Source organism: Uloborus diversus, chromosome 9 (assembly GCF_026930045.1).
Source record: "Uloborus diversus isolate 005 chromosome 9, Udiv.v.3.1, whole genome shotgun sequence".
Lineage (NCBI taxonomy): Eukaryota > Metazoa > Arthropoda > Arachnida > Araneae > Uloboridae > Uloborus > Uloborus diversus.
In genome coordinates this window covers 40,962,624-40,988,396 of record NC_072739.1, presented here as the reverse complement: position 1 = coordinate 40,988,396, position 25,773 = coordinate 40,962,624, and the positions used below count along the sequence as shown (strand labels likewise).

General features: G+C 32.4%; 1 protein-coding gene across 2 annotated transcripts in view; it reads right to left on the bottom strand.

Annotated features, from left to right (window-relative positions):
• The window catches only part of LOC129229281 (alkylated DNA repair protein alkB homolog 8-like), a 57,012-nt gene that overhangs the window by 10,177 nt on the left and 21,062 nt on the right, over positions 1–25,773 (bottom strand). For both annotated transcript variants that reach the window (XM_054863554.1, XM_054863553.1), the window contains exons 4-11: positions 14,549–14,749; positions 12,206–12,276; positions 11,248–11,354; positions 8,324–8,442; positions 5,900–5,936; positions 3,687–3,753; positions 2,343–2,498; positions 1,586–1,735 (exon numbers count right to left, since the gene is read on the bottom strand). In XM_054863554.1, the coding sequence (XP_054719529.1) occupies positions 1,586–1,735; positions 2,343–2,498; positions 3,687–3,753; positions 5,900–5,936; positions 8,324–8,442; positions 11,248–11,354; positions 12,206–12,276; positions 14,549–14,749 (908 nt within the window). The remainder of the gene's footprint in view (positions 1–1,585; positions 1,736–2,342; positions 2,499–3,686; positions 3,754–5,899; positions 5,937–8,323; positions 8,443–11,247; positions 11,355–12,205; positions 12,277–14,548; positions 14,750–25,773) is intronic.

Below are 25,773 nucleotides of genomic sequence, written 5' to 3'. Positions count from 1 at the left end.
TTTCATTCTGTTATGCAAAACTACTGTAGGATCTCAAGTAGTTAAAATCTCTTTTTACTGAATTACAGCTTAAAGAAAACATTGAATTTCATGTTGCCTGTTTTTCTATTTCTGTGTACAGAATAAGAAATATTAAACTTTTTCGTAAGATAATGAAAATACTGTACATCCTATTCTGTTTTCTGTCTAACTGTTTGAAAAACCTGTTAATTTCTAAAAAAATACCTTGTGTTTATTCGAAATTTGTGACGTGTTGGTTTGCAGAAAATAATTCACATGAAAGACTTTTAGCTAGAGTAGTTTCCTAGGTACAATCTACAAATATTGAGGAAATCAGACGTGCCAGGACTTACTCAAGATAGTTTGAGTTATTTATTGACCAGTTAAAGAAAAAAGTTAAATATATTTCTTAAAATCTTTAAAAATTTTTTTAATGCCGTTAAGAGTTAAGAAATGATATTAAAGTTCAAAATTCATTTTTTATGTCCATTGTCTATGGTGAAGAACAAATGAAAAAGAAGTTTAAATTGTAAAAGTGTTTAAATTAATTAATATTTTTAAAACTTCTCAGAAAATTTAAAAAACCCAAAAGTAGGCCAAATAATGGATTTTTTCAAAAATACCCATTGGGTCCAACCCAATTGGGTCCAATCCGGCCAACCCTGGCTACTGTACAGCATGATTTAGAAAAAAAATTAAATGAAAGCCTACCTAGGACGTATTCTTTATACGTGTTTTACTCAAAACTTGAAAATGTCCACTTGCATCCCTTTGCTTCTCACTGCCTCATATTATAGATTAATTATGTCAAGTATATATTGTCGCCTCAGAACAACAGTAAGACACCCAATCCCAGGAATAACAGTAAAATATCCTATATGGTTGCTTTGAGGTGATGATATATTATCTTTGATAAATTATTGTATCACTTTTGCTCATATTATAAATTCATCGAGTGTCTGTAGTGGTATTTCATCTTATTCTATAGTTTTGTTTTCGTATTCAATAAGAGCAATTTTCGATAACTCGAATTTTTTTTTTGCATTTTCTGCAAATTCCTTATTGAAGTTTCATTGTAGTGGAATATGCAGAAAGTTACCACCCTTAAGCCAGGGCTAAGACAGAACAACATGTAATATACCTACAGCCTCGTTATAACACATCCAAAGACTAAGATTTTACCTTCACTTCACAAATTGAAACACACCAATGCTCTTCCTAATAAGCTAAATTACTTTAAGCCGCCACTTTGAAGGTAATCTCAGCTACAATAAAAGGACATCTGCCTCCAGCTTGGTTATTCACGAGTCCGTATTAAGGACAAAACTGCAGTCTCAGAATGTCATAACCAGGTTTTGGTACATTGCATACAGCGAAATATGTTTAATTCGAAAATGCTGAACGTAAAAAATACATTTAATGCAAATAGTGATCCAGACAGTATAATAGGTAATTTAATGCAAATCGTTCAACATGAAAAAGATATTCCGATTCCCTAAATTTTATGTTAAAAGATTTTTACTCTATATTTCAGAAAATGTTATGCATACTAAAAAAAAATGTTCTGTGAAGAAAACATATTTACCTTTGTTGATAAATGATGTATTACAGCAATGCAAATAATGACATCAGCACAGTTGTCACGAAAAGGTAATTTCAAACAATCGGCTATTAATACTTCAGATTTGCGGAGAGCACATACTTGAGCAAGCTTTGATGATGCATCGCATCCTATCTGGAAGAAATATGATTGGAAAATGCTTAAAAAAAATAGTTGTAAACACTTTATAAAATTTTCTCTACAGAAAATATACAAAACATGAAACAAGCTCATATTTATTTCTTACTAGCTGCGTCGCCCGGCTTTGCAGTCTATCTCGAAAATAAAAGTTATGTCAAGTGACACGTGTGTTCAACAATCAGGCTTGTACAAAACAAAACCTGTAAAATTTCCCAACATATTGCGAAAAAATAACTAAAAAGGATTTAAAATTTTTAAATCCCTCGATTAAGGGAAAAGCCTTAAAACAAAAGTCAGAATTTTTATTTGTTCATATTTCAGAAAAAAAAAGGACAACAGATATTATGTTCTTGAGGCCTAAACATAGCCATAAATATGTGTGCGTTTTTTTTCCCCATATATTTCTTTTTGACCTTAAATGGTATTTTTATTTCAGGACACAGCAGTGCCCCCATATAGCATCAATAAATAAAAAAATCATAATAGAGTTAAGTACCTAAAATTAAACTTTTAAAATTAATATTAAAAAACTTTTCAACTATGGTTTAAAGACATTAATAGAAGTTAAATTAAAATATGAACAATATGATAATATATTTACCTCAAAACAACTTTTACTTAAACCTAAATTCTTGCCATTTCCACATCCTATGTCTAGTATAAGAGAGCCAGGGGAGATATTGCTAAGAAAAGATTGTACTTTAGGCCATGGTTTATACCTTGTGTCATTAAAATGATCAGCTATATCTTCATATACCTTTAAAAATCAATATTTGACAGAATAAAACAACTTATTTGAAATATAAATTAATCTATTTATATCAAAATAGTTTATGAAGAAAAGCAACTTATAAAATGTTAAAATGTGCATCCTTTTTACCCTTTCCTCACCATGCTCGTATGCCCGTTTGCATTTCTGGAACAATGATGACGCCTCTTTATTTCATTTTTATTGTTTATTACCATAATTCTAGATCTCAATATATGCAGCTGTAATACAATATCTACATTTGGATTCCATTTTGCTATTTCAGCTCGTAACAGTCCTCTGATCATATGCTCTCTCAACCACTCCAGTTAGCGTCCAGTGCAGGAATATTCTTACCGTTAGAAGTTCCTTGGCATTTCTGGCCCATTAAGAGGTTCCACATGTCAGACACCTGTAACATTTGGTTTCCATTTCGGCAAGATCCACCAGGAGGTTGACAAATTTTAAAGACTAGAACTCCATTTTTGAAGATTTAATGGTACAGTAGAACTTCCTTCAGGGGTGATTACATTCTGAATATATTTCCGAATTCCAGTATTTTACCATGTATTAAATACCTGATTTTAAGAATCGTCTTTGATGCTTTCATCATCCCTCTTCTGATTTTTTTCCTCTGAATTTTTCATTTACTCCAAATTTTCCGTGAATTATGTTGGTAGTTTTGAATAATGTTTACTGTGTAGACCTGTTAAAATGCAATTCTAAAGTTGTACTACTGTAATTAGTTCTTTTATTTGCTATTATTAAACTTTTGATGCCTCATTTTGGAAAATGCGATATCTTTGCATCAGATATAGAAATCAAACAATTCTATTGATGTTTCAACTTTGCAAGAGGCAAATAAGTAAAATTTCTTTCTATTTTTAATATGCCAAGGTGTTGAGGGATGAGGGGCCATTTAAATTTAAGATGTCAAAATTCAAATAAATGCCAGAAGCTAGATTCCGCTTCCCCTTTTAAAACTCTTTGGACTTTAGATACATTTTTTTTCTAGGGATAAACTGAAAATCTGTTCTAAGCCTTTTTAATTTACCTTGAAAAACTCATGTGACCAAGCATAAATAACAAATTCATACTTTTTACTATTTTTGTTAGTATATTTTTATTTATTTATTTATTTTCACATAAATAGTGAAACTCCTTTATAATACGTTGTTTTAAGCCATTTTTTCATACCTTTTGAACATACTTGCTTTCAAGTTCTTTTGCCCCTTCTTCATTTACCAAATCTTTTGAAGATGACCTGAAAAATCACAAATACATTTTTTTTTTGTCAGATTAAATATTAACAATGTTTAATGTATGCTATTACTTGGTCAAAATTACAAATCTGTGAAAGAATAACCTAATTGAGCAACATTACAGTCAAAGAAAAAAACATGATTTTTGTATGTGTGTGCGTGTTTTCTTGTCCCCCCTCCCCCCCCCCCATTTTTTGTATGTAAGATTCTAAGATGAAGGTAGGATCAGAAGCTATGAAATACATGTTCAAAAGAGTTGTGAATAGGGAAGTATTCACAAAATCATGCTTTGTGTAAAAATAATTAACTGAAGCTCCATAAAAATGTTGAGCCAGCATGCAAACAGAAATGCAATAATAATTGTAAACATGAATGAAACATATTACACTTCCTTAGGGGAATGAAATTAATTTTCTGAAACAGTAACATTTAATTTTTACTATAGCAGCTTTAAGAATTATTTTTCACAGGGTTTTGTATATGTACCACTTTATGAGACGATAAAACCCTGTCATACCACAAGAGTTGGGGGACATATTTTGCCTGTTATGACATAACCACCAAATAAAGAAACTTAACTTTTACCAATTATAAATTAATAATGGTAATACAACACAATACAGTTCTTATAGACCTTGAATTAAGAATCAAGTCAATCTGAAATCAGATCACACATTTAATTGCACTTAGAATATTTAACAAACTGGCTTACATTAAAAAAAAAAAAAAAAAAAAAAAAATTCTAGCCTAGATAAGATTAAACTCATGCTGGAGGACAACTAGAGTATTATTCTAAAATGTGAAGAGATTGAAGAAGGCCGCCTGAACCAGACTGGGTTTCATTACTCTAGAATTAATGCCATATTAACTGGAATTTGAAACTTTGACACAGTATTTGCACTCCCAACACATTCGGCACCTCTTGTCAGCACAACGTAGGGGGGAGGGGGGAAGGGGATTTATTCTATGTTGTGAATGCATTCAGTTTGCCCATAACTGCAATGCAATTGCATGAAAAGGGCAAAAAAAGTTTCAAATGAAAAACCATTGTTTTTCTGGACTCAACTAGCAACTTTGGACCCTAGTTGCAGCCAAACTAGGGCCTATGCAGTCAAACCGCTTGACCTGGGTTCATATCTAGTGCAAACTGACCTAAATCCAGAATTTTGTTCAAATCAAAGTCGTGCCGTTTGATAGTTAGTTACCTCATTTGGATATCTCTGAAGGAAGTGAGTAAATTAAAAGAACAAATTAAATAACTGTTGAAAGCAAATAGAAAAATGAAAGCTTCAGAACACATTACAGCAAGCACAGTGTAATTGAACGTCAACTTTAATGAATGAAATTCTCAAAAGCAGAATGAAATCCAGTATTAACATTAAAAAAAAAGCTGGATACTTGATCAAATACACTGCTTAAAGGAATCAAACATACATAATTACATTTCCCACAAGCAGGTGGTGTCTCATTAAAATCTCTTTCTTTTCTCTGCTTTATTTTTGTAAAAAGAGCGAGGCAGGGGGTTGGACAGTTGTAGTGAGTTTTTTTGGGGAAAGTTAAACAAAAAGAGTGAGACAGGGAAAGACATGGTGTTTACAGGGCTTTTATGATCTAGGCTTTGCCACCAGTAATGTTAACTTAGGTACAACAAAGTAAATTCTGAGGACAACAGATTTTTTTATGCCATTGAAAAAAGGGTGTTTATATTAATTACAGCCCCTTATAAGCATTCAACAATAGGTAATTTGTTCAAAACGCAAGTAAGTTAAAATTTGAACTTTGAAATTGCTTTTTCATACTGCTTTACCATATTTTTTTAATAACTAAAAAAACGAAGATTTTGAATTACAGGATACTTTTTACAATATTTCATTTCATTTGAATAAAGTAGACTTCTCTGAAATTCTATGATAAGTTCAATATTTTAATAACAATTGACTAATTTCTGCTTTATTGAATCAGTCACTTTATTGAATCAAAACTTTAGAACAAACTTGATTTATAAAAAACGTGTTTACTGCACAATGAATTCAAGAAAATGTGGTTGAATGTTTCATTATTGAAAAGAAAGCAATGGAAGAGTTTGTTCTGTTTTAGTCAGAAAATATTAGGCACTCTTAGATAAAAATATTTTAAAATAAAACATACTTGGTTTGCTTCTGAGAATTGCACAGTTCTTTATATGCTGAAAATAACAAAATTTAAATAACTGATAGCTGTTATTCTTAAGTTCAAGAAAAAGGGAAGTTTTCAGTTAAAAAAAAAATAATAAGATGATTAAATCAATTTGACAAGAAATTATTTTTGCAAGTGAAAATATTTTCACTGCATCAGAGACTTTAAATACTATTAAGAGAAATGGAACTTCTTCAGCCTTTCAAAAATTCAAATCTCAAGGAAAAAAATCTACTGAATTTTTAATTTTATGTTCATTTACCAATTAATTTTCTTTCTCGAAAAAAAAAAAAATGTATATGTCTGAAATTAACCTTTTTTTTCTACAAAATTAATATTCGTTTTAAAAAAATTCATTTCAAAATATCATGGAAAACAGAACTTATAGAAAATTCTAGGCCAGGCCCTTGCTCATTAAATGCATTGACGAGAAGGAAAACAGTATATGTTATGAGTAACTTAGTTGACTTTTATGGTTTTGCTACGTTTACAAGACAATGTAATAAAAATTTTGGGTAATCAAAGTTGATGAAATACACTGGTGTAAGAAATTAAGAGAATTTTTAGATTTGGTCTATTATCTCCAGAATTACTGGACCAATTTTAATGAAATTTGGTATGTACATACAATGAAACAATACAAAACAAATAACCACCCAAAATTTAAAATACACAAGCATGATCATAAATAACACTCGTTAGAGTAGGATGGTTTGAAACAGCGGTTGCAAAATTGAACAAAAAAAAGGGTTAGTAGGGGGTATGGTCCCTCTAACATACACATAGGCCTTGCAGTGTGACTCCATACCTGAACTGAAGTTGTTTATGGGATCCTGGGACAATTGTTTTATTTCGTTCAGCAACGCTGTTCTCAGGCTATGGAGGGTTCCCGGAGGGGTGTTGCGAGTTGCGATTGCCCTCCCTAGAGCGTCCCAGACATGCTCTATTGTATTAGTGTCTGGAGATCTGCTTGGCCAATCCATCCAGTGATTATCCTCCCTTCCAGAAATTCGTCGACCAGAAGAGCTCTATATGGACTTGCGTTAACTTCCATTAAAATTAGCTCACGGCTAGCAGTGCCCCTCAAGGGGTGAGCAGAGGATTCCAAGACCACATCTCTATACCTCACAACTGACATAGAGCCTCTCTCAAAGACATGGAGGGGTGTGCCGCCATCCAACATGATGTCTGCCTAGACCGCCAAACCACCGCCGCAATAATGGTCGATTTTGCGGATATTGGAGGGTAGGTAGAGGGTTCCTATTTCTATCCAAATGAACATAGGACAATAATATTCGGTTAAGATGAACTGGGAACCGCTACTTACTGTCCAATATTCGCAAAATCGACCATTATGACGGTAGTGGTTTGGCAGTCTGGGCAGACATCATGTTGGACAGCCACACACTCCTCCATGTCTTTGAGAGAGGCTCTGTGACAGTTGCGAGGTATAGGGATGTGGTCTTGGAATCCTCTGCTCACCTCTTGAGGGGCACTGCTAGCCCTGAGCTAATTTTAATGGATGTTAATGCAAGTTCATATAGAGCTCTTCTGGTCGACAAATTTCTGGGAGGGAGAATATTTCCTGGATGGATTGCCCAAGCAGATCTCTAGACTCCAACACTGCAACCCTATAGAGCATGTCTGGGACGCTCTCAGTAGGGCAATCGCAACTCGCAACACCCCTCCGGGGACCCTCCATAGCCTGAGAACAACATTAATGAACGAGTGGAAGCAATTGCCCTAGGATCCCATAAACTGCTTCATTTCAAGTATGGAGTCACACTGCGAGGCCTATATGTCTGTTAGAGGGGACTACACCACCTACTAACCGATTTTCTTGTTCAATTTTGCAACCACTGTTTCATACCATTCGACTCTAACGAGTGTTTTTTATGATCATGCGTGTGTATTTTGAATTTTGGGTGGTTATTTGTTTTGTATGGTTTGAATGTTTTTACATACCAAATTTCATTAAAATCGGTCCAATAGTTCTGGAGATAATAGACCGAATCCAAAAATTCTCTTAATTTTTTACACCAGTGTAGAAACTGAATTGAACATTGATTTTCTCTTGGTCTTTGTCATGAATCAAAAACCTAATGTCTTAATAATCAATTCCATTTCGTCATTGGCTCAATTAATCCATTTCTTACAGTTAATTTATTGCACAGTGAAGTTAATAGCTTAAATTTGACATAAATAAATTTTCCTTTCATTCTGAAGTAGCTAAGAGATTGAACGAGTTGTCATTTGACAGAAACAGCTAATGTTGAAGTACTTTTACACAAATATTTTACTTTTACTCACTAACATAAGAAAATGAGTAAATGCCATCCATTAACAAAATAAAAACTTTGTTCAATTGTTGCAATAGCATTTAAACTAAGTACTTACAACAATGGCATTCTCCATCACGAATTTTTCTAAATGTGAAAGAAATTCGATCAGAGCGTTGACAAAGAGTTAGGTGATCACCTTCATTTGGTATAATATCTGTTTTTCTTGGTGTAATACTGAAAAAATTAAAGGTATGATAATATGTAGCAAAACATAAGATTTAAACAAGGTACAGAATTGTACTGACTTTGTAAGAAACACCTTATTATAAGGAAAATATTATTATATCGGAAAAAATAAACTGTAGATTTCTAATTACAACATTTTTTTTCAATGACAGGGAATGCAGGAAATGAAAAAGAATACAAGTAGTGTAATATTTCTTTTTCAGGCTAAACAGATTGGTAGGAGACAATTGAAGTAAGATGAAAACAAGCAAATAACAAAAATACTAAATTTTGGATTAAATAAAAAGCAAGATATGATATGTGAGTCACAAAACTTGTCTCAAACAATATATTAGAGAAACATCAGAGCTATGATTTTTACATTTTTGATGTACTATGTAGCAAGGAGCTGAATTTGGCGCTCCCAGCCTCTCCTCCTTGCATTTGTTAGAAAATTTAAAATTCAAGGTTAGTTTTTTTCCAAATTTTCAAGGTTTTGAGCACTTGAAAATGAAATTCATTTCTTCCAAAATTTTTAATTTTATTTAGGAACAAATCACACAACTTTTTAGGAGTTGGAAACCCCCAAGGAAGCAGGGATTTCCCAATTCCTAAGCTACAGCTTGCTTATTTAAGAGGTAAATATCCGATACCGCAGATAAGGAATTTTATCAGATTTTGTTGTAATTCATTTCTTAAATTATTAAATACTATTTTTTTTAAATACAAATAAAACACCTCAAATGAAATGCATCCTCAGACTTTGAAGAGTCTACTATACTGTTGCATTTTTTTATAATTGTTTTTTCATTTTCAATACTTAGAGAGAGAATGATCTAATGTAGAGATGGCCAACCCACAGTACATGCGCCAGGGCAGAGTGTAAAGAGTGGGATGTAAAGACTTATTCTTTTTTTTTTAATTTAGAAAATGATACTGTTTTCAGGAACTTTGTCAAACTCTAAAAATCTGATTCATATTCAAATAAAACATTTAAAATCTTGCTTGTAATTAATTTAGATTTAATTACAAACACAAGGATTTCAAAATATGGACAATATAAAGCGTTATCTAAAACATAGCCATGCCTCACGTATAAGACATGGGCAAGGAGCACACAAAGTGTCTGAACTACAATATTGCAAGTACTAATCAGCTTTAAATGAAAACTGACATTACACAGAATGAACAGTTAAGCAAAATTGTTTGTTACACAAATGATGGTTTTGCTTTTTGATTTGTGCCAACTAGTTTCAATTGCAAAAAAGGGCATTTTTAAATAACTTTTAAAAAAAATTGATTTAAAAAAGTAGAAAGGAAAAAAAATTATACATAAATTGCACACATGGAGTGCCTTGCATGGTTAGCAGAATAGAAGGTTTTATTACACTGTTTAAACATCATTTTGGAAGAAGAATTCTTAAGCAAAACATGGTAGTGTCCATTAAGAAGCTCTTTGTGCCAAAGACTGAAACGTGTCTGCTTCCTGACCCTGTAAGCACTGTCTTAACAAAAGACGAGCTCTAGCTTGTATTTTGTTACAGTTTTAAATTCATGAACTTTTCCAGTACTGAGCTTCTCCACTATTCAGACTTGCACTCATAGGCGGATTTAGGCTGCGAATTTTGGGGGTGCAAAAATTACAGGGACGGGGGGGGGGGGCTTTAAAAATTTACCTCAAGAATGCTGGTTTACAATTGGTTTCAGAGCAAATTTTATAGCAGTTTACTGAAATGATGTGCAAGAACTTAAAACAGTTTTAATGATTTTTGATAAAGTATATAACAATAGCCATGTTTTTCTTTTTTTGACTTTATTAGCCATGGTTGTTTCAGAGTATAAGAAATTGTAATCATTGTACCTTGTACCCATAAATATTCAGTTACAGAGTATACAATTACTCAATAATCCAGCATTAAATACTAAATAATTTAAGAAATGTCTTCATTTATCTTTTTTTTTTCAAATGGATAAAAGTACTCTTCTTTATACGTTGCAAAATTTCTCTCGCACTGCCGAAGTTTGGTGACACACGCAGGTTACACAAAAAACTGCTTATTATTGTTTTTTTGAGTTTGTTTTCAAGCAAATTAACTTGGATTGTAGATTAGAGAAAAGTTATTTTCTAAATTGTGTGTCCGGATGACAAATTATTAATTTTAATTATTTTCAATATCCAAAACCAAAATGTTAGGGGTGCAGTGCTCCCCCTGGAACCCCCGTAAATCCGCCTATGCTTGCACTTTAAATAATGTGAGTACAAATCATATTATAATCAGTCTATAAATAACATTTCTCAATTTGTTAGATTTTTAAAAATGTTGAAAAAATTGAAAGTGGCACGCAAAACTTTTTTTTCTTTAAAAAGTGGGCCTCTTTTCTAAAAGGTTGACCACCCCAGATCTAAAACATTTAATTAAGACTTTAAATTAATTATGAACTATAAGTGTTTGACAGAAAATTTTATCTTCACACTTAAAAGCTTTCTGTAAAACAATTTATGCTCTGAAACACAGGATTACGTCTAGACCACAAAAGCCAAAAAACCTGACAGACCAGAATTTTACCAACCCTGATCAGTCATGAATAAAATTCAAGGTAAGCAAGATAAAGGCCCTCAAAGATGAAATTCTTCAATTAAAAATTATTCACAACAAATTATTCAGATTCATATTAGGGTTTCAGAAGGTAAACTTTAATTGTTTATAATATTCTCTTAAATCTTAGTTATATACCTGAGACAAATTTTAAAAAGAAGCTATTAGAGTTTTCTAAGATTATATAAGAAAAGTCAATTTACAAAATCAGTTTTACCCATGTTTCCATGCATAGCGGCTTTCCCCACTCATTATAAGAAGGCTCCTTTTAGGTAAAAGAACTGAAACACTTCCTTTTTCAGATGAATAAAAATCCATTACCACCTGGTGAAACAAAAAAAAAAGTATCTAAACAAGTGTGTATTAGGTTAGGTCAAAAAAAAAAAAAAACTTTTTTTCCCCTTCTAACTTTGGAAATTTTTACCTATCAAAGTTAAAATAATTAATCATTCAAAATAAATGAATAAATAAGTAAAAAGTGAAACAATAAAAACATTTTATATAATATTTTTGCATTAACTTGTATTTTATGTATGTATGTGATTTTTCTCAAAGGTTTATTTACTTAAGTGTGAAAAATGGAACAAATAACTGTCTTTGCATTCAACTATTGTTGTAAATAAACCATAAAAATAATAAAACAGGCAATAAATTTATGTTTTAAGTCTTTAATGCCTGGTAATTTAAATAAATAAACAAATAAGGCTTAGAAACGCTGATCTAAATTACTACACTAGAAAAGATGAAAAATTTTGCACAATATACATTTATTTGATAGTTGTTTTATTCCTCTCTATGCCATAGAAAAAACATTATATTTTCTAGAGCTATATTTTGCATAAAATTTTACATATAATTTTGTTTATAAAATATTTCCAATGAAAGAATTTTACTTTAAGAAATTTTTATTAGCAGTACTTTATCCCCAAAAGGCTTATTGACCTAAGAAATATTGAATTTATGCATTTCATGTATAGTCAATTTATAAGATGTTACTTAAAGTTTGGATTCCTCATATCATATAAGATAAAGTATTAAAATTTTTCAATGGAAAATATATATATATATATATTTTTAGTTAAGAAAGTAGTTAAGTAATTAATGATTGATTATTATTGAGAAAAAAAAATGCTTATGATAAATACTTTCATGCTAAAGATATAGTCCTCAACTACCTGTGAGCCTAGACTTAAGGAGAGGATGTTGTCTTCAAAGGCAGAGTGAGTATCAACATGAGGTGGAATTCCTAGAAAAATTTATTTGATGTACCAATACGAATCTATGTGTATTAAATGTTGCATATGACACTATTCAAACAATATTAAGCAAAGATTTACAAAGAAAGTCCAACCCTGATATAACAAACTCTCAACTGACCAAATTGAGAGCTTGCTATAACCGAAAGTTTACTACATCCAATTTTTCAAAAAGAGAAGTACAAATTTGTTGTGGTACTTATATAATGAACATCTTAATTACACAATCTAACCATTAGCAATTGGGGCAATAAAGTGAAGTATTAGTTCTAGCCATACTGTACTCAATAATAAGCAAAGTATGAAATATCTGGGGGGGGAGGGGTTTCATACACAGAGATAATCAACTTCAGATTCTTTTAGATAGTGGCTACAGTAGACTTAAAAATTTAATTTTAACTGTAAATTAAGGATTGGTTTTCACCACTATCTAATTTAGAATATACTGAACATTATCCTTAGTGTAAAAACGTAGATGACAGGTTTATCAGCAATGAAACCAAAAATCAGAAAAAAGGCCTGAATGATCTTGCCATTTGCCCAAAGCCAGCCATAAGTTGAGGGAACTTGAAATGGGTCCGCACCACATTTGTAAAAATAACTCCTTAATCAAAGGACCAGTCAAGTAAACATATCAGTAGTGACCACTTTAAGGTTGATATTTGAAAAAAAAAAAGGATTCCAAGCTTTCTAATAGTTTCAAATGTGCAGGAGGTAATACCACCTGCACGTTTGACGCTCTCTTGAATCCATTAGGAACTGGAATCCTATTTTTTCAAATATAAAACTTGAAGTGACCACTACTGGTGTGTTTACCTTAGGTGAGGAATGTATTTTGAACCAGGTTATTTCGGTAAAAACAGTGCAAACATTGTAGAAGATGTTGTTCGCAGAGAGAATAATTAATAAGAAATGTCACTGGGACAAGTACTCCAAAAAGCATGAAATTACTATGGTTCACAATTTCTGCTTGGGATAGTGGAATCATTTAATTTAAATGATTCACATCTTCCCAACTCCTTTTTAAAAAAAATAATTCCGACTCTGACCCCTCGACCTTGGAATACGTTTCTCTAAAGTATATGCAATCAAATTTTGAAAAACCTTGACTGCAGAACGTAACTGTTTTCGCTTGACTTTCTTTCCACACAATTTCAAATCACAATATAATCTGTTGTAAATTTAGACTAAATGTGATATGGGGCTACACTCCCATTCGCACCCTCTCCCCCATGCCCATTGATACACCACTGAATAATAGTGTATATTTATTTAGATACAATACAAACTTAAATTGGCAAAAAGCATTGCAGAAACAAAAATCTATAAAATTTCAATTTTATCTTGTCTTAGTCTAAGTTATAATCTCATAGAGGGGGGGGGGGGCAATACTCCCCATAAATCTGCCACTATGTGTACATAGCATTGACTCTCTGTTTAATGATTTTCAAGGGACCACAAAAAAATCGTACTTGAGTAGAATGCATCCTTAAATAGAATGCTTTTAAAACTATTTTGAAGCATCCGGGACCTTGAAAAGCTGTCTTTAAATAGAGAAAATTGTTAAACAGAGCGTTGTTAACCCCTTCCCGCTCGCTCCCGTGTCTGTGCCGTGCTGGGGTTTCGACCTCCATTTCTCGCTCCCGTGATAGCTCTGTGCCGGTGTGTGCAATATTAAAGCGGCGAAACTATTGAAACCAATTCATTTATTTTGCCCCGAATACATTTTATTTCTCTCTTTATACACTAGATGGCAGCACCAGTCCATTTTAAATGTAATTGCAGATTTTAAATGTAATTGCAGAGATGAAGAAAGGAAATTTGATTCTAACTTACCAGATTGTGACGTTGGCCTTCGAAATTTACCACACAAGAAAAATTTACTTATCTTTACTTATATTACACAAAATATTAATAAAATTATTTTTTAATGTATAAAAGTCATATTTCTTAAATTTTCGCTGCTTGCTTGGACCTGCTTGTTGACTTTTCATAAAATTTTAAATTTTTTAAAAATTTCAATCTAAAAAAAATTGAAAATAAAAAAATAAATGCACTTGTTGTTCATACACTTATTTTTATATCATTTTCTTAAATAAAAAAGAGACACTTTTATGACCGTTTTCTTGAAAATTATCTGATCGTTAAGGGGTTAAACAGAGAGCTAACTGCATATATACAAAGAGAGAAAAAAGAAACCAGCTAGTTCACAAAAAATTGCAGTCATAAACTATGATTCATTGTTATGAAGTTCAACTGTACCTTGTCCGGGAGCATAGTAATTTACTGTGAGCTGATCAGGAACTTTTGATATGTAACCGAGAGCAACCAGTTTTTCTAAATGAGGCATGCATTTGGCAGGAATTTTCTCATCCAAAGCTTTATTTTTATCCACATTATTGCTTCCATAAATAAATTCAAAACCATAATGCTTCACCTTTCTGTGTTTCAAAACTGTGTTATCTACAAAAAAATATGTATGTCGTATTTCACAAGAAAAAAAAGAAAAAAATACATGAAATATTCTGAAATTGTAAGAAAATGTTAAAATGTTCAACTTTGAAGTATTTATACCAAATTTCTGCTTGTAAATTCAAGACATGCTTAATTGTAAGTACACTATAGAGCATTTTTATCTGACATCATACAACAGACTGATGATATTATTCAAAAATTTTAGTTAAGTGTAAAGAGGAATTAGTAAAAGATGAATTAAAGCACAATTAAAGACCAATCTAATAAAATTGATTTTGTTTTTGTCAACAATAATAAAATTGCTACTTTTGCTTATCAGGATATAAAAAAAATGTAGCAATCAACACAAAGTATATCATTTCTTTTTGTTTATTATACAGTGAAATCCCATTAGAACAAACTTCATTGGGCCACAATTTTGTTTGTTGTAACAGGAATCTCATTGTAATGGAATTCAAGCATTGTAACAGCTATTAAATTTGGACAAAAAATTCATCTCATTGAAATGGATTTTTTTTTGCATAGGTATTTTTTGTAACAGAATTTCATTTTAATATGTTCTTTGAATTTTGACAAACAATTTCAGTCACACACTTTTATACCATATAAGCGGAATACAAAAAGATTTGATGTCGTTAAGTACAACCATATGCTAAGAGACTAAAAATTATTTTTACAAAAATATTTTTCAATATTTTGTAATTTTGTCAAACATGTAAATTAACAACTATGCTGCAATACATACTGATATCCTTAATCTCACATGAAGACGCAATAAAATGTTCTCAATGTAACTGCAATCCAGGGACAACTATAGTTGGGCAAAATTAACTTGCCTGCATTGCGAATGCAGCACACACCCTCATGACAGCATTACGATACTGCCAGGTTAGGTTTGCCCCATCAATAGAGGACAGGTTAGCCTATAGTATGTTCCAATCAAAGTTGGCACTGAAGGGAAAGGTACGAGATGTGTTACTCCGCGATGAGAAGTAGTTCTAGTAAATTTAGAGGTTTAAATGGGTGTAAATTCATAAATGATGTGAAAAAAATAGAGACTGTATGTGGTTGAGACATATAGTTGAAGTTTTTGTGTGTTAAATATGCTTAATTTGTAAGAATTTGATTACAAAAGGAAAATCAAAGCACCCTAACTCAACTTCTGTCTTGGCGAAGACTTGAGTTTTCAAGGTTAACATTGTCAGGTTTCCTGTGGACCGGCAAACCCCCCAGAACTCGTTTCTCCCCACTTCGCATCGCCCAAGGAAAAACATCTGATTGTCATTATGACTCTTGAAAGAACTAATTGTGTGTGGTCAAAGCATTTCCGCCTGGTCTGTTTTCTCATTTATGCTCTTTCCATGGTTATTTCCAAGCAGTTGAATACATTTTTAAAAACAGTTTTTGTGAGTAAGAAATAAAAAATGAAATGAAAATATTAGTTTTTAATTATTTACTTGCTGAAATTACAAATACATCGGGATTTTTCCCCTTTGAATTTGAGATTTATTTACTTGGTAGTTTTAAATAGCTTTCGTTTCTTACATAATGAGCCCAAACTTCAAGAAAATTATTGTGAAAAAATGAAAGAAACCCGAATTTCGTTTGAATGTAACGAATACTTGTTGTGTACAAATCCTTGCTACGGTAAAAGTCTTTTTTTTTTCTTTTGGATCGTTTGAAAAGTTTATGGAGGAAAAAAATAATAATAATGCTATCACGTATGTACAGATACACTATTACAAATTTACACCGATGAACTGCTGGATGAAGTTTTACTTTTTCATTTTAAATTTGAAACATACACATCTCCCTCGAAATACAAAATTAATTCGCTTCACCCCCTCCAGGTTTAGAACCCCTGCCTTAAATTAATTTTTTATAGGAAGTAAATTTACTCACTCCCAAAATATACCTATAAAGTAGGCTACATTAACTACGCTAAGGCAAGTAAAATATATTTTAAAAAATTGAGTTTCGTGGTTAATCAGATACTTTTACAGCCACTTTTACACAAGTTGAGAGTCATAACACTTTTCTATTTGCGTAAACCTCGATGCATTTTCGTTTGTTATTTTTAACTTTTCATAAATAAGTTAAGCTTAAAATCGACCTTTTTTTGAAAAATTCAAAATTAATATCTTCTTAAAGATCCGGAATGCAGTAATAGCTAATTGTTTCCATGAAGTTTCTAAGTTTTTTATATGAATAAAATTTTTCTAAAAAGGCAATATTTTTTTTTTTTTTCAAAACTGATTATTTAATCTTTGATCTTTACCGTTATTACTAGAGTGTATAAAAGGAAAACGCCTATAGAGGGTTGAAGTATATTATTTTAGATAATAAAACAACATTGAGTTACACAAATTTGCCGAGAATTGCAGACACGTGTTTCGGGGTTTCAAGAACACCCAATTTTAATGCAGAAAAGTTAGCACAATTTTTTTTTCCGATGAAAAAGGGGCTCCTTGAAACCTCAAAACAGGTGTCTGCAGTTCTCTTTTGAACGATTTAACATTGCTACATTTTCTTTTACTTTTCTGCACAAAGGTACTTTTTTGATTTATATACATATGTATGAAAAGACACAATGGCACCAGGGGCGGCAAATAAGAAGTGCGAGAGGGGGCGGTTGCACCCCCAAATTTTTCACTAAGAATAATATAAAATGGTAAAATTCAATTTAGATAACTTAGAAAATCATTTGCCTGAATTTTCAGAACAGAAAAAACTGATGGAGGATAAGTGTTTGCCTTAACTAAAGAAGTAATCTCTTCATATGGGTTAAATATTTCAAAATTGAGTAATCTATGTTATGATGGTGCGTCTTGTATGAGATACCCGTACAGTGTAGAGACTGTGCAATTTTTACGCGTTAATTCCATGTCATTTTACATAAATTTTTATGCTCATATTATAACTTAATGTTCAGCTAGTAAGTGTTCATTGATACCATGTACTAGAAACACATTTTAGCAACTCGGTGTATCATATGCTTTCATGGAAACTTTTTGTAAAGATATGCTGTTTTTGAAAAACATCTCACATCAAAAAATACTTTCACATCAACAACTGTATCTTGAGGCTCTTGACTTGACAATCTCTGAGTGACACAAGATGGTCTTCAAGAGTTATAAAAGCCCCTTGGAAGAATTACTGGAAAGCGACCTTTTCATTGATAAAAAATTTGATGTCATTTTAATATGTATGCCTTTGTCTGAATTTTTTGTTTACTTTATTTATACTGCGGAGCGTTTTTTTTTTTTTGGTAAATGCTACACTCTGTCATAAAAATTTTAATTCGCTAATCTTAATTCTTGGATTGACAATTGAAACTCTTAGTAATTTTCGCATTAATGCATACTTGAACCAGGTGTGGAACTTTGTGACAGAACTTTTCGTAACAGTTTTCAATGTATGCCAATGTGGAAGAGGTGACAAAACCCAGATGAAGTTTTAGTCAAAATATTAAAGCAATATTTTGAATAAACTGATCAATTCAGTTTCTCAAGAAATTGAGACAGGATTTAATGAGATATATTTATTATTGGTCTTAACTTCAATATTATGTACGTCGGTTATAGAAAGCGAAAAAGAAAATATTACACTTATAAGTAATAGCATGAGGGAAGAGGAATTGTTTTGTGAATTGTGACTATACTTTTTAACGACACAAAATAAATACTAGCCTATTTAAAAAGCTTTCTTGGTTATTTTAAAGAGAGGAATCTAAAGGAAATGTGCTTTTTTTGACATAACTTTCTTGCTTCCATTGTTTTTTGACTGTTTTAATCAGGTCAGTCATTTGAAAGATGATTTTCGTGATTAAATTGAAAAACCGACGTAAATAAAGCACAAATTTACACGAAAATACAGCATATAGCTATTTCAAGGTTACAATAATGGAGCCTCTTCATCGGTGTAAAAAACTACGCACACAACTAGAAAGTTGTAGGAGAACTGAACGTCAATCAATTTTGATTTTCGTGTCTCAGGAGGTTAGAGAATTGCCTTCGAAGTGCAGTGAGGCAAAGCAAGACCTTCCTCTTTAGCTATACTGGCAATAAATTAAGTCATTGGATATTGATCAACTATAGTTACAAAATTTTCTGTTTTTCCTGACTCCAAAAATAGCAGATTAAAACTTTACTAAAAAATAAAAACTAGTACCGAGATATTTTGTGAGATAACTTATAACAAAATAAATTTAAAGCTTCGGTCGAAAAAATTTTAATTGTTCTTTACAAACCTAATTATTCTTACCATTAAAACCATTTAATTATCAGTTCTTGTTAACCAATATGTATTTTATACCGTTCTGAGGAAATTCATGTTCAAGAAACTCGACCCCCCAAACGAAATGCTGAAATGCCGCCCCTGAATGGCACCTTTTCCAAATTTCGAAGAAATGGTTGGCATTGGCACGGTTGGATTTTTAAATCAGTGGGGATTATGGAAAATAATCTATAAATATTAAGAGTTCCTTTTTTGTTGCAAAGATTTAAACGAACCTAGGACGCATTTCTCAACTCCAGAGAGCAAATCGAGTGCATGTGAAAAATTAAAGAAAAGTTATTCAAAACAGAAATAAAGAATGTGGGGGGTAACAAAGGTTGCAGATTATTTCAAATATGCAATCAATTTTGTCCCGGAAGCTAAGTTTTATTTTTAAATGGCAATTTCAGTTTAATTTAGTCATTTTTTCTGAAAGCACAAGTTGTAAAGAAGCTGTAGATTTATGTATACATAAGATATGGATAAGAGGAGGCACATATGGAATACCATTTCCATGTCAGAGGCAGAGTAAAAGATCCACTTCTTAACAAACTAATAAAATTGCAGGCAAGGATTGAAGATCTACATTTCTTTTTTCGCTAAAGGCTTGTTGATGAACTTTAATCTGCAGTAGAAAAACCAAGATGTGCTTTGGAGAACATGCCTGATAGTTTTTCATTTGTTATACTTCTGAAAAGAACGCGGTTCTTTTCGATGCCTTTGGTACCCATTATTACCATGGGTAAATGTTTACAGCTGTGTGTTAACGTTCTCCTTACATATATAAACTTCGGTTGTCTTATCTTTTTTTTTTGAAATAGATGATATATATATATATATATATATATATATATATATATATATATATATATATATATATATATATATATATATATATATATATTGGATGGCCAAATTGGATGACGAGAAGGAACATGCTTTTTATCAGCGAACGAAGAAATCACCAGAGACAAAGTATGCGACTTTCAGAGCATATTCTCTTTTAATTATTACTTTTTTTTTGTTTTCCTGCTAATTTTTTAATCATTCAGAATTATTTGTTAATTACTTTGTGACCGATAGCTCTCCGCCGCTGTAAAATGAAATCCCATTCACAGCCTTGCATTTGTGATAAAAATATGATGAAATATATTTGAGACAAATCTAATTTCTTTGAAAACTTCAAGGGTAGTTGTTTCGTTTTTGGTATTTTAAATTATATTTTCCCTCGCCAAATTCGGCAAGTCGCGCCACTGACTGGCACGCGCCCCACGCAGAGTAACCTCGTTTCCTTGACAACGGCTGCAATTCGGCTCGCCTAGCTTTCCCTTCAGTGCCAACTTAATGTGAAACAAAGTATAATTGAAAGCTAGGGGCACAGCTTTGTATCAGAGTAATACAAGTTTTATGAGGGGAGGGGATGGCGCAAAACTGACAAGGACAGCATGGGTTCCCCTTCTCAGTTCACTTTGAGCTCTCCTTTTTTAAAAAATTTAAGTCCCTTTTCTACCTAGGGACAAAATAGAAACCAATTGGGAGTCCTGAATGCTGAACATAATCAACTGACAGCATTGGCTCTTGGTGACCCTGCTGTTCCTTGGTTTTAAGGCTGTTCCGGTAGAAAAACATGCTAAACTTGACTCTTTGGAAACAGCGACAAAAAAATCTAATCGCCAGATTGCAATGAAACTTTTTACTATATCAGATGAATGTGTAAAGAACAATGTGCATGAAGTAAATTGCTGCTGAGTTACCTACATTTATCACAAAATGATATTAAAAAGTACTTTTTGTCAAACATGAAATATTTCTCTTACACACATTCATGAAAAATCATCTAAACACAGAGATTCGAGATTTTTTTCTCTGAACCATAGAAACAATGCAGACGCATTGCAATTGAAATGTTTTGTAAATATCATTAAAAAAATTTTCAATGCTTACGTGTTCTGAAACTTACTCGATTCTGTCCACTAATCTTATAGTTGCCTAAAGTGCTAATAGATGGCGTCAAAAATTCGAATAAGTAAGGATACGTGAAATTAAGGTCTATTTTATTAATAGCTCGGCTTTTTCTCATTTTTATGCTAATAAATGATTCCATATGGACCATAAACTTTCTGTAACAAGTTTCATTCCTTCATATTCTTCATAAATCAGTCTAGATTTTTTTTCTCTAAAACCAATTGTACGTGATCGCGTGGGGATCCCGCCGGACAAATATCGCCATCAGTTAGTTTTGCAGATGGAACTAGATTTTTGCGAAAAAGTGAGGCTTTCCATGCGTGTGCCTGAAGTGATGGCCAGTGGTATCGGATGTCAGTGCTTGTAGCTTGTGCTCGAGGCGGCAGTGATTGTAGTCGAGGAAAGAGAAAGGGGGGAGGGAGGACGTCCCCGTGTGTATTTTCCATGTTGTTAGAAACAGGTGGGTGAACAAGAAGTGGAGGGTTGGCCTACGAGTGCTCGCCACAGAATCTTTCCTAATCCGCAATGAATATCTTTCTAAATTGACGCAACAGAGATCATTAAAATTTCGTGATATTTTATTTCAACAACGATTTTAACTATTTTTCAAGAAGTAATTAATATTTTCTAATGTTAACGAAGGACAAAGATGATCTGAAAATAGTTCTTATTTAATAAAAAACCTTGCTCAATCCATTTGCACAGGTGTGACATTTTTGTGCATATATTTGTCCTTTATAACAAAGAGCAAAGTATTATGTATGATAATATGTGAACTTTCAAAAAAAAAAAAAAATTGAACTTGAAAAATAAAGATTTTTACATATTGTGTGTGTACGCGTAATAGGCTCAAATCATTACCTTTTAGACACGAAACTTTCTTAGAAAGTAGGTACTTCGTATATTATGTAACGTTTAATGGTTTTTATATTTGAATGTATCAAAATTTTAAGACAAAGCTTAAAATTCTGGGAATAAATTGCAAATACAAGCATAAAAATGTCAAATTTGTGCAAATGGATTAAGTAAATCTTCATCTCAATTTTATACTTTAAAGTTTTAGACTTGGAAAAGTAACAGATTAAGTAAACATTATATTGATAAGTGTTTATTTAAATTGCACAAGAAGTAGTATTATAATGTGATCCGCGAGTTACTGACCATCAACCAGTAAGTTGAACTAACTTGTAACAAAGGTTTTGATTGGACATTATGAAGGTTACGTACGATATACTTACAGAGACATCTAGAAGTTTTCAAGGAAGTCACTTTTCTTACTGGTGCAAATTGTTATCAGATAAAATGTTGAATCGCCTTTTTCTAGGTTAAATTTAATTTTACAGGTTCATTAACTGAGATATGCTGATCAATGCTTTTTCTAAGTGAAAGAAAAAAAAAATGCATTTAATAACTATCCATTTATGCTGTTCGTTATTGAAGGTTGGTCGATTACATGCATTGATCTAAAATGCCTTCAACGCCAGTAATTGACAAACACGATCTACCTGTAGTAATGACATAGTTAAATGTTAGTTTTAAAGCTTTTTTCTTTATACCAAAGTAATTACAAACATTTTTATGCTAAAGATATGAATGTGTATAGTACAACTTTTATTGAGAAAAAATATTTTAACCATTAATTGACTAGCTTGGTTAATTACTAATGCTCCAGATCAGCGGTTCCCAACCAGCATGTTGTGACTTCCAAGGGAGTCGCGAAGAATTTCTTATAAGGGAACACATTCAAAAACATATCAATGAACAGTTTAAAAACTAAAATATGTAGCGGAAAATTGAATCATTTTAGAGAAGCATCAATACTTGAGCGTAGTGGCGAATTTAAAGAGCCTGATGATCCCTCAGCATTATTACATTTTGGTTTACGGACTTGCATCCCTACAAATTGCCGCAAAAGAGTCGAAAAAACCTCCCTATAACATTATCTAAAATTGTCTGAAAGTTCGTTTTTGGAACTTCAATATCGAATTTTTTTGTGAGACAATCTCTTAACCCCAAACCTCAACCTGAAAGATGTCATGTAATTGCGTTTTCAGGACTTAATTTTGGAAATATTTCGAGAAGTTCCTAGAACCCTATCCCATTCCCTAAAAATAGCAAAGAAATGGATTTTTAAGCTTTCAATTTCGGAAAAATTTCACAGGAGTGCCTTCTATTCCTTTTGCATAATTAAAGACCGTACAAACATTCCTTTTCAGGATTTAAATTTAAAAAAAAATTCCGGGTGAGGGACTCCGATTGTTTCGCCTTGCCATCAAAGATAATCTACTATTCTATTTCTGAAACTTAAATTTCCAAAGTTTCCTTCATATTACCCCCCCCCCCAACCATTTCTCCACCCCCCCTCCCCAATCACTAAAACTTGATTAAAATATGTTTTGGAGACTTCAATTAAAGAAAAATTCCGGGGGAGAGACTACCTATCCAAACATTTGCCTAATATTTAAAGGAATAAACAAAAAATACGAACAAAAAGACTATTTTTTTTTTTATATTTCTAAAATCCAGGGGGTTCCAATGGCCCCTCCTCCCCCTGATTTCCCAAATGACGGACCTGAAATAAAATTTGAAATGAAATCCAGGAAGGATAGATCATTTTATTGATTTTAAAAATATTTTTGGGGGGACACCCCATTGGATCTCCCTTTTTGCTACATATTTTCCTGCTTTTAAAGTTTTCAACTCTCTAGCCCTTCAGAAGAATGCTCGTAGTCATAGTATATATTCCATTCTCCTCCAAATAAAAATGATGGCAATCAAATGACTACTCATCATCGAAGGGGGGGGGGGGGGTTCACTAATCTTGCTAAAACAAAAGAAAAAAAAACAGTATTTAGTTAAAATTTCATCACGTTTGGGAAGCAGAGAAGTGCTTGAACTAAATCCAATAAGTAACTTTTCTAACTTGGTTGTCCATTTTCTGCTCAAGTCATTGTGGCAAAACAAAATGCATGTTTTATTCTGATCAACGTTTTGAATACAACTAACTTTAAACTATAATACTCAAAAATATACTGTCGTGAAATGTATGATAAATTTACATTTTCCCCAATCAAAATTGAACATTTATATCTCTCATATACAGTCGGCTTCTGCTCCAAAGCGATTTAACTTACGCCAAATGCCTATAACGCGAGTTTTTCTTGAGTAACGAATGTTAGAGCTAACGCTAATTTCTCACCCACAACACGAAAACTTTTGGAAAGGAATCGTGGTGCAAAGTGACGGCTTCGCTATTTACTACTAAATATTAGTTTCGTGAATATACTTTCATCCTTTTAGCATCACTAACTGCTCTAGTTCCCACCCAGCACTAGTCAAAAAATCGCTTTGTTAGTGTGTATAAATAACAACTCCACAATTTTCTTTTAATATTTTAAATTCTAAATATGAAAGGTGATGAAATATTCTGCAACAAAGCACACTGTTTCATGCTAAGTTTGTGAAGATAGAAGGAAAAAGTGAAAATTTGTGACAAGATAACGAATTTTTGAATGCTTGAAACTCTAAAAAATGGTTCGAAGGCAGTGTCGGATTTACCAGGGGGGTGGTGGGGACGACCGCCCCCTCCGTAACTGTCATTTTCGAAAACCAATAATATAGAATTAAAGGAATTACTAGCTTTCGCTATTAATTTCAATCAATTACATTCCACAAATTTGCTTTAAATTAAGTTGAGACAGTGTAGTCGAAGATGGACAGCATTACCCACTTTTTAATTTGAAACCGAAGCTCGCCCCTCCCCCCTTTTTTGAACATTAATAATTTTTATATTTCTATATGTATCTTCCAACCTTTTTCTTCCATGGACTACACTATACTGGTATGATGATACATTTTGCTATGACTTAGAACAGTGGTTTCTAACCCTGGGGGTGATAGCCCCCAAAAGGGAGATTTAACTCTTGAGGCGATAAGTTTGTGAGGGGCGATAGGGGGTGATTAGCATTTAAAATACAGGCTAAAAGGGGGCAATTGATTCCCCCTCCCCCCTACATAGTGGGTTGAGGGGAGGAATATGGCTTTCACGTTTTTCAATCGCCACCCCCCCCTTGAAAAGAATGTAAATCCGCCACTGATCGAAGATAGCACAGCAATACTATATAGTACTATTACAGTGTAGTGCTTTATTATTACTGCATACTGTATGTACCATACTGTTTTTTTTTCTTTTTTTCATGTCTCTCTCTCCCATTGATAATTGATATTGTGCATCGTTTGAATACTGCTGTTTTTCTAAAAATACGGTAAAAATTCAGCTGTTTATGCAAAAAACGGTAATATATTTTTAAGAATGGTCTGAAACAGTTTGAAGGCTGTTTAAAAATGTCTTAAATGATTGGATATGTTAATACAAAATTCGTATATTTTTTAACAAGTCCGTTTTCCACGAGAAGAGAACCTAAAGAAAATAAACTGTATGAAGAACATCGAGCAAACAGCGTTGTGATCTGTTCAGAAAAAAAATGGTAACACATCAATAAATTCTCGATTAAAACAAGCATCCTATGAACTCCGCTCTCCCCCCCCCCTTAAAAACAGTTCTGATAGTTTTCGGGATTTGTGGTATTACTTCCGTTTACTCACATGTGTTGGCAACGATACGGTTGATAGCAAGCATCAAGCGCAATATTCAATTCGCTTCTGAATTATCACAAGCTAGAAACGCAGTAGACAGCAAGCGTAAGCATTCAGCGCGCCAAAGTTCATTACTTGTGACGTCTCGCCTTGATTGAAAAATCGGACATTTTAAA